At 32.6% G+C, this 11,050-nt stretch overlaps 1 protein-coding gene across 1 annotated transcript in view; it reads right to left on the bottom strand.

Annotated features, from left to right (window-relative positions):
* Positions 1-4,644: 4,644 nt before the first annotated feature.
* The window catches only part of TBC1D32 (TBC1 domain family member 32), a 219,780-nt gene continuing 213,374 nt past the window's right edge, over positions 4,645-11,050 (bottom strand). The window contains exon 34 of the mRNA XM_080805345.1: positions 4,645-6,489. Coding sequence (XP_080661471.1) covers positions 6,370-6,489 — 120 coding nt within the window. The 3' untranslated portion in view covers positions 4,645-6,369. The remainder of the gene's footprint in view (positions 6,490-11,050) is intronic.

Below are 11,050 nucleotides of genomic sequence, written 5' to 3'. Positions count from 1 at the left end.
GGAACCTTTTATAATTTAAGAGAAATGAGAGAATGCTTTGGATTAGAGTGACCCAGTAAAGTTTTGGAGTTTACTGGTTATAAGGTTCCTACACTAAAGACAAAGTAGTGTAATATTATTTGAAGGTAGACTATGGATAACTAAAGATGTGTAACATAAACCTGAAAGATTCACTAATACAAAGAAAGAAATACATCCAATAAACCAGTGAAGGGCATAATATGGAAATCAACTAAAACAATCAATTAATCCAAAAGAAGGCAGGAAAAAAAGGGGGGAATAAAAACAGTTGAAACAAACAGAAAACAAACAAGATGATAAATGCAAATATAAAATGTAAACCCAAGCATATCAATAATTACATGAAATGTAAATGGTCTAAACAAGGTCTACAATGTAAAGGTGTACAAGGTTTACAAGGTAAACGATGGCCTAAACAAGAAGGCATGATTTGCTAAGACTGGGGAAAGGGAGCTAGACCCAATATGCTGCCTACAATAAAATCACTTTAAATATAAAAATACATAAGGGTAAAGTAAAATAATGGAGAAAGATCACCCAAATCCTAAACAACAAAACAAAACCTTGGAATAGCCATATGAATATTAAATTCAGAAGACTATTAAATATTAGATACTAAATTCAGACTTCAGAGGAAAAAAGTATTACTGGGATAAACACAGTTATTTCACAAGGATAAAACAGTTAATTCATCAAAAGTATATAACAGTCAAAAATTTATACACCTAATAATTGGCCTTCAAAATGCATGAAGGAAAAACTGAACTGAAAGGAGGAACAGGAAATCCACAATTATAGTTAATTTCAACATTATTCTCACAATAGCTAAAACAAGTAGCCAGAAAGGTCAGTAAAGATACACAAGACAAATGATACCAAATAATTTGATCTGAGATTCACAGACCACTCCACACAAAAACAGCAAAATATACATTTCTTTTAAGTTACATGAAAAGCATTTATGGGCAGATAATCTGGAACATAAAATACATTTTAATAAATTTAAAAAGATTAACATAAAGAATGTTCTAGCTACAATGAAATTAAACTAGAAATCAGTAGCAGAAATAGAGTTGACTGTTGAACAAGAGTGTTTAGGGAAGTGGACACTCCCACTCCCCATAGTGGAAGATTCACATAGAACTTTTGATTTGCTCAAAAATGTGACTACCAATAGCCTTCTGTTTACTGGAAACCTTACTGATCATAGTCAATTAATACATATATTTTGTATATTTTATGTACTATATATTCTTAAACTAAGCTAGATGTAAAAACGTTAAGTCATAAGGAAGAGAAAATACATCTACAGGACTGCACTGTAAAAACAAAACAAAACTATAAATGAACCTGCATAGTTTAAATCTGTGTTGTTCAACTGTATACCTGGAAAAATCCCAAAATATATGGAAACTAAATTACATATCTCTAAATAACCCATGTATCAAACAAAATCAAAAGGTAAAATATAAAGTATTTCCAACTATATAAAATGTGTAAGCAACAAATCAAAATTTGTGAATGCAACTAAGGCAGTACTTACTGGGAATTTCAAAGCACTAACCAGCCATACTAAAAAAGTAGGATCTCAAATAAATGACTTTAAGAAACTAGATAAATATGAGCAAATGAAACTGAAAGAAAATAGAAGGATAATAAAGTTCTGAGTGGAAATCAATGGAACAGAAATGGAACAGAATCAATGGAACAGAAAAAGAAAAATTGCTGAAACTAAAAGCTGGTTCTTTGAGAACATTTATAAACTTCTAGCCAGACAGATCATGAAAAAAACATAAGATGCAAATGAACATTACCAAAACTGAGAGGAGTGACATCATCACAAATTCTACATGTATTAAAAATGTAACAAAGTAATATTACAAACAATTCAACACCTATAAATTTGACAGTTTGATAAAATGGAGAAATTCCTTAAAATAAATCACCAAAGTTCACTTAAGTATAAATATTTTGAATAGCCATGTATCTATGAGAGAAATTAATTTTCTTTTGTAAAAAATCTTATCACAATGTAAGTTGGTGCAGCCACTTTGGAAAACAGTGTGAAGATTCCTTAAGAAATTAAAAATAGAGCTTCCCTATGACCCTGCAATTGCACTACTGGGTATTTACCCCAAAGATACAGATATAGTGAAAAGAAGAGCCATCTGTACCCCAGTGTTCATAGCAGCAATGGCCATAGTCACCAAACTGTGGAAAGAACCAAAATGCCCTTTCAATGGACGAATGGATAAGGAAGATGTGGTCCATATATACTATGGAGTATTATGCCTCCATCAGAAAGAATGAATACCAAACTTTTGTATCAACATGGATGGCACTGGAAGAGATCATGCTGAGTGAAATAAGTCAAGCAGAGAGAGTCAATTATCATATGGTTTCACTTACTTGTGGAGCATAAAGAATAACACGGAGGACATGGGGAGATGGAGAGGAGAAGTAAGTTGGGGGAAATTGGAGGGGGAGACGAACCACGAGAGACTGTGGACTCTGAGAAACAAACTGAGGGTTTTGGAGGGGAGGGTAGTAGGGGGTTGGGTGAGCCTGGTGATGGGTATTATGGAGGGCACGTATTGCATGGAACATTGGATGTGGTACATAAACAATTGATTCTGGAACACTGAAAAGAAATTAAAAAAAAATTTTTAGATCTTATCACAAAGAAAATTCCAGGCTTCACTGGGAAATTCCATCAAACATTGAAGGAAAAAATATAATACCTTTTATACAAACTTCTAGACTATAATACCATTTCATATAAACTTCTAGAAAACAGATGAACACTTCTCATTTTATGAAGCCAGTATTATCATGATACCAAAATCAGAAAAAGAATACAGATCAATATCCCTTATGAACATAAAAATCCCTAATAAAATTTTAACAAATCAAGTCTGACAATATGTAAAAATGATAAAATATTATGACTAAGTAGAGTTAATCTTAGGAATGCTTGATTTGTTTGGTATTAGGAATATTGGGAAGTTACATATCAACAGACCAAATAAAGATGAAACTCATGCAAAGATTACTTTCACATAAAGTATTCGATAAAATCATTTCCAAACAAATTCTATTCCTGAAACTCTCACCAAAATAAAAATAGAAAGGATTTTCCTCAACTTGTTTAAGGCATCCACAAGTAACCTACAGCTAACATAATTGCTGATGTTGAGACACTTCCATTACAACAGATTTATCAATTTTTCTTTGCAGTATTTATCTTTTGATAATCAGCTTTATTGAGGTGAAACTTAAAATACACTCATTTTAAGCACACAATTCGAAGTACTTTTAAAAATATAGTCATGTAGCCATAATTACAATTATGACATAGATGTCCCCTCTGCCTCTATGCAGTAAATCCCTTTTCTTCACACCCAACCCCAGTCTAAGCCCTGGAAATCAGTAACCTTCTATCACATAGATATACCTTTTTTAGAACATCATGTAAATGGAATTCTATGTATACTTTTGTGTGCATCAGTAGGTGGTACTTTTTAATGCTGAGATGTATTCCATTTTATGGAATGAATTACATTTGTTTATCTATTCACCAGTTGGGTTGTTTCCAGTTTGGGACTATGATGAATAAAGCTGTATTATTCATGCATGCCTTTGTATGGAGATATCTTTCATTTCTTCAGGGGAAATGCCTACAAAGAATATTGCTGAGTCACTCAGCAAAGTGTGCGTTTAACTTAATTTGAAAAAGAAAAAACAAAACAAAACCCAAACTTCCAAAATGGCTGTTGCAGTTTTCATTCCTATGGTAATGAGTCTCATGACATTCACTCCAGCATTTTTCTCTTCAGCATGTTTTCCTTTCTTTACTGCATCATTTCCACTCACATATAAACATGCTTCCATTCTCCATCTTAAAAAAGTCTTTGACCCCACGCCTCCTCTGGCTACCACGCATATTCTCTTCCCCTGTTCAGCAATGCTCCTAGAAGGATCGGTCTCCAGTCTTTCCTCTCAGCATCAATTAAACCTGCTCCAAACAAACTTCACTACTCCATCAAAACTGTTCTCATCAAAGCCACCAAATCCAGAGATAAATTCTTGTCATCTTTAAAACTACATTTTCACAGTTTAAAGTTATTCATCTCTCCATGAGGACTGTGGACTGTGTGAGTAGTAGTGCTGTTATTTTTCCTATCCTGAATATTAAAAATATTACACGTGCAACCCTCAAAACATGTCTGTTTAATGAACAACCAAAGAAATTTCTTTAACATTTTGAATTGGAATATCAAACTAGAACATGCCATAATTTAATAATCATAGATTAAGTTAGAATTCTATTAAAGTTAGATTAATTTTTGAAATTTACTTTACCTTCACAGATTCCTTAGATGCCTATGCATTATGAGGAGGCATAACTACAGAGATGAAATTCTGAAAACAGGTATTCAAAGATTTATATACAAGTGCTTATATTTTCCCTTTTGTTTATACTGTTTTCACATTTGTTTACACTGTTATCATAAAATATAGTTTCTCATAATGAATCCTGTAAAATGTATGAGCTACCCGTTCACAAAATAGAAATAAAGTCTGTCCTAAGGACTTATACTTTAAATAATTAAAAACAAAACTGAAAGTCAAGGCAGGGTTGTGTTTATTTCTATTCTAAATAGTATTCTTAGAATAATAGGTACAAAAATAATTTATAATGCTAGCTACATAAACGACCATATTTTACATTTTATTTCACCAAATTGCTAGGTCATTGTTCATAATACATTTATTTAACAAATGAACACAAACGCCTTCTCGCTTCAGCTGAATTCACTTTTCTAAAATGTAACTGTTATTATCTAGATCTTACTTCAGTTTCCAATAAAAATCACCAATGAATATTATAAAACTAAGATAGTTCCTTCTCCATCTATATTTCCAAATACCATGTAAGAGCTTTTAAAAAGGAAATAAAGCTGCAATTTCTTAGTATCAATAACAGTAACTCAGGAACAGAATGGGAAGAAATGAAACCATAAACATGTATTACAGCTTTCCAAAATTAAGTTTGAAAGTAGACAAAAGCTTGGTATTTTGAGTAACCTACGACTCTCTTACTTAACTCCTATCAACCAGAGCTAAAGGGAGCAATATGTCAAATTAACTTGCTCAATTTTCTTTTCTCAACTTTTTCAATGCCCTTTATGAACACCATTACTGAGCAGCTACTGTTAGCATTAACAGCATAAAACCCAATTTTGGAAGGTTGATATTACAATAGCCTAAATATCACACAGCTGAAAACTGTACGGTGCCAGTTGTTTCATGATAATGAAAGGAAAAATGAGTTTGTGGATGAGCTATTTTTGGTTTTAGAAAAAAAGCCTTCAAAATGGTTTTATTGGTTGATTTATATTTAAATATAAGTAATGCATACAAAATGACTACCACCCATAAGTTAAAAAAATTTGTTAAAATTGCTAACTGAAAAATATTTTTGTGTATTATTTTTCATATATTAAATGTGACAGTTATAAGAAAACAGACTTTAGCAAATTGTATTAATCTCACTGGAACAAAGCCTTCTATTTAAATAAAACATTGTGTTACTCATTTAAAATAATTTAGAAGTTATTCTCCTTAATGTTTTTAAGTTCAGTACAAATAAAATTTATCACTAAGAAAAATGCATAACAAATGAAAAGTCAAATGCTTATCAGTATGAAATAACCAATCTATCTTCTAAATGAACCATGTAGAGCCTACATTTCACATGAAAAATTGTAAGTTGATATAGGTATCAAAAACAATTCCTAGAAAAACAATTATGTCTGAGAACAATAGTTTTCTTAGCATTTGCTATGATAAATATCATTTATTTCCTCCACATGTAAAATTAGTAATTGTGGCTTTGTCTATTTTCCTTTATAGGTGCAGACAAAACATGAAGAAAATAAATGTCTTCCTTGTTCGTATGGACTCTCTCTCTGGCTAGTTAAACAATTATTTATAATGTTGATGCTTCTTTCAAAACTCATTTAGAAAAAAATATTTTAATCTTCTGGTAAAGAAAGAGATGTCAGTTGGGATCAGCTTTTAAACGTAAAGAACTATAAGTAAATTAGATCTGATTCTAAAACAGCCTCAGAAAACAACGAACTTAACAAAAATGAATTTACTTCATGTCACAAATTGAGCTAATTCCTAATCGAATATATGTTATTATATTGAAAAAGTCCCAGTACTGATTCACAATATGTGTATTCACAAAGCATATGTTGTTTTAGACACAGAAGACAATCAAGTCCTCCTGTCTTCTTTACAAATAAATAAAACATGACATTAAACCGTGCGCTCCACCATCTATGTGCTCTGCACTCTAACATTCCGCATGTCTCTCAGCACTACTGTTCGATAGTTTTGTTCCAAAATCTCCATGTATTCAAAGTAATCACTCACTCGAAAACCATGCAGTGCTTCTTCCTGTCAAAAAATACAAAGAGAAATCAATTCGCTTGCGTAAAGAAACACAATTCTTAGTTGATGAATTTTAAATAGTTGACTTTTTTCAGCTATAGATGAGGGCTTTATGTTGCTAGCAAATGTGTAATTACTTTTTATGTAGTAGGCTATGTATGTATGTGATAGCAAGAAATCATGTACCTATGAAACAAGCTTGTCTGTCTATAAAACCAAATACGTTTTACAGCTAACAAAAAATAAGACAAATTTTTACTTAATGAAATCTTCCTACTATTTTGGATAAAGTTTCAATTATAGAATGATTGTTCACATTTCTAATGAATAAAGGCCTTAAAGCTTATCAAAGGATACTATAATGTTACAAGAAATATCTGTTCCACAGCTCTGAAGGTTCATAAAACCTTCAATAGTCTATAACTCATCATGTTGGTACTGTGCATGTCTATGCTAATTCTGAATTTAATGGTTAATGTCCCAAATGAGGCACTCAAGAATAAATTAAAACAGTAGGAATATTCACTTAAAATCCTGGAGACTTTAAGGGAATTGTACAGCTATTTCTTTTAACATTTCTAAATACAAGTTATGAAGTACCTACCCTCCAAAAATTCTAAAGAAAAATCATATCTAATCCAATGTAGTATTATGGTCAGAGTTTTGGAGGTTATTTTAAAAATTGGACAATTCATGCCCTTCTAGAGATTACAGTTTAGAGATAAAAGTACTAACAAAAACCAAAAGCAATTCAAAAAGAACAAAAGATAATATACTACTCTACCAGATATTGTGTTTGAGGTGATCAGTTTATAGATGAGATACACGAATGTATAATGACTAGGAAAACACTACACGCAATTCTCAGTAAGGATGAATGTTTGTAAAAGCCTTCCTCAAATGTTACTGCTCATTTATTTAAGTGATAGTTCTCAGCTTGCAAATGACTTGGGAGAACTTATACTTATTTTGCCCTGTATCACCTGAAATATGGATAACCTGGAGGAATAGTTGGTACATCAAAAAAAAATTATTACTGATCTACAAGTCTGATGTTATAGCTCAAAAAAATTAAATGATGTTAAGTTGTATGTGTAACATTATAACACTGGCTAGAGCTAAGTCCTCCCAACATAAAAATTTGAACTTTGGGCACCTGGGTGGCTCAGTGGGTTGAGCCGCTGCCTTCGGCTCGGGTCATGATCTCAGGGTCCTGGGATCAATTCCCAACTCGGGCTCTCTGCTCAGCGGGGAGCCTGCTTCCCTCTCACTCTCTCTGCCTGCCTCTCTGCCTACTTGGGATCTCTCTCTGTCAAATAGATAAATAAAATCTTTAAAAAAATTTTTGAACTTTACCCTTAATTTAAAAAATAATTGTTATCTATTCTTTTATTTCTTCATTAACTCATTCATTCTTGATTATAAGCTGAAGACACAAAGGTTAATTTGGCAGGTTCCTGTCCTAAAACGTTAACAGCTGAGGTATATATTGTGTCTCCAGTTTTATGTGTAAGCAACTCAATCAAAGGGAAGATGTTCATCTTATGAATAGCAGAAATACTGGGTCTTTGTAAATTTCTCTCTTATCAAAAAAATATTTCACTTTGCTTTTGGGGAAAAACAGGATTAAAGTAAGACAATTCTTACTGTTCAAAAATTCACTTTAAACAGTTACTGTTTGTCGTAGGTCATGGAACTATTTATGAATTTAACCATTCTTTTCATTCAAATTACGTGTGATTTGGCACTGATCAACTCCTCATTAAAACTTTAATGAGGAGTTTGTATGTCAGTGGAGAGAAATTATAGTAATGTGTTATTCTAACCAGATAAAAACCCAATGTCTGAAAAATTGCTCTACTGCATACACATGATTTTTAAAAGAATGCTTATTGTTCATTAACTGAATCACAATAGGAGATGACACCATTTGAATAATAGCTCTAATAATTCTTTTCTGGGCAAAAATATGCAAAATCTATTGAACATCTTTTAATTACTGTTCCACTTATGGAGAACCATTGTTATCACTTGTTTTACATATATTTTTTCCTTAAAATATTTTTTGAATTATGGCTTTAATTTTTGGACATTAATTTCAAAATAAAGAGAAAATACCCTGATAACTATTCTGAAGAGACACCCATAATGCAAACTGGTGCAGCCACTCTGGAAACAGTATGGAGTTTCCTCACAAAGGTAAAAATAGAACTACCTACAATCCAGCAACTGCATTACTAGGTACTTCCCCAAAGGACACAAAAATACTGATTTTAATGGACACATGCATCCCAGTGTTTACAGTAGCATTATCAACAATAGCCAAATAATGGGAAAAGCCCAAAGGTATATCAACTGATGAATGGATAAAGAAGATATGGTACATGCATACACACACACACACACACACACACACACACGCTGGAATGTTACTCAGCCATCAAAAAGAAATAAAATCTTGCCATTTACAGTGATGTGGATGGAGCTAGAGAGTATTATGCCAAGCAAAATAAGTCAAAGATAGATACCATATGATTTCATTCATATGTGGAATTTAAGAAGTAAAACAGATGAACATGGGGAAAAAAAGGGAGGCAAACCATAAAGTAGATGCTTAACTATAGAGAACAAACTGAGTGTTGCTGGGGAGGAGGAGGATGGGGGATGGATTAAATGGGTGATGGGGATTATGGAGGGGCCTTTTGATAAGCACTGGGTATTGTATCTTAGTAATGAATCACTGAATTCTACTCCTGAAACTAATATTATACAGTATGTTATCTAAGTGGAATTTGAAACAAATAAAAATGGCCAAATAAGTCTATAAAGGTCATTATTTCATAAGAGAAAAACATTCATTTTTAAAAGAATGTTTTTAAATGATGCAGTTCATTATTTAAATTTTACAATTTATAACTCTGAATAAAATCTTCAGAATCTCTAATTCTACTTTTTATCTTCACAGTGGTGTATTTTTCATTTTATCCTAAATGTTCTCTAATGACTTTAGTGGATAACTTTAATTTGTAATTATAACCATTTAGACTGCCAGCTTATCATTCAATTTATAGCAGACAATTTCTTCAGAATACTGCTTTATCATTTTGTTTATAGATCTCAGTGTATTGGACTCTGTAAAAAATATGAATTCACTTATTTTTTTTTTCAGTAATCTCTACCCCCAATGTGGGGCTTGATTTTATGACCCCAACATTAAGAGTTGCATGCTGTCCTGAGCTAGCCAGGCACACCTGAATTCCCTTATTCTTTAAGTAGGCAAACATATGTAATTATATAAAGCAATACTATCCCTTTTTATATAAACAATGGACTATTTTTTCTAATATGTTACTTCTGAAGTGGTTTATATCTTGGTTACAAGTTCATTTTGAGCATACTGCATTTTCTTTTTTGTATCTTAATAGCTTTTCAACCAGTGATTGGCTCTCTTCATTAACGCTAGGTTTCAAATGTTGACTCATCAAAAAGCATTAAAAAATTACTATTCTAGGGTGTCTGGGTGGCTCAGTTGGTTAAGCATATGCCTTTGGCTCAGATCATGATCCCAGGGTCCTGGGTTTGAGTCCTGCATCAGGCTCCCTGATCAGTAGGGAGTCTGCTTCTTCCTTTCACTCTGCCTCTCCCTCTGCTTGTGCTCTCTTTCACTTGCTTGCTCTCTCAAATAAATAAAATATTTTAAAAAATGCTGAGCCTGGTGGGTATTATGGAGGGCACATATTGCCTGGAGCACTGGGTGTGGTGCATAAACAACGAATTTTGGAACACCGAAAAAAATAAAATGAAATTTAAAAAAATAACAAAATAAAAAATAAAAATTACTATTCTAAACCACAATATTTCATGTGCATTCAATATTACATGATGTGGCATATACACAGCTTGTCTCTCTCCTTTGTATACAGAAGCCACTTTCAAATATGTATTCACTGATTTTTCTTTTACTATTGAGAACATTTAACTAGAAGGTCCACTGAATTTAAGGTTTTTAAAAAGGTAACCAGATTAGTTAGCGAGAGTCAACCTGATATACTAGAAGGAGTACAAGATTTGGATTCATACCAAAAAGGGTCCAAACTCCCCTGTACTAGTTACTAGATGTATGAACCTGAACCTGAGGAAGTTTACTAACACTCTAAGCCTCAATTTCTCCTGTGCAAATGCAGACAATAATGGCATAAAGTTGTACTGTCTAGACTCCTTTTCCTGGACTATAAAACCTTATATGATTTGGCCCTGACTCCTCTTACCGTTCTATCTCACCTCGTTCTGCCACAACGGTCATCTCAACACTTTCTAAGTGGGTCAACCTCATGCTTAACTCTAAGAGTCTGCATTTGCCTTTCTTTCTATTTAGAAGAATTTTGCCCAGAAGTCCTTGCTTTGCTTTTTCCTTTGCTTCATTCAGATCTCTGCTTACTCTCTCAGAGTGGCCTTTGCTGGACTCTATACAGCATCTCTGACTTAGTATGACTCTCTTAAGATGTTTGATTTCCTTATGATAAGATCTATCAATACCTGAAGCATTATGTATTTTTTTTAAAGATTT

Source organism: Martes martes (genome assembly GCF_963455335.1).
Source record: "Martes martes genome assembly, chromosome: 6".
In the NCBI taxonomy this organism is placed as follows: Eukaryota; Metazoa; Chordata; class Mammalia; order Carnivora; family Mustelidae; genus Martes; species Martes martes.
The sequence above is the reverse complement of the archived record's forward strand: the minus strand, read 5'-3'. Positions and strand labels throughout refer to the sequence as shown.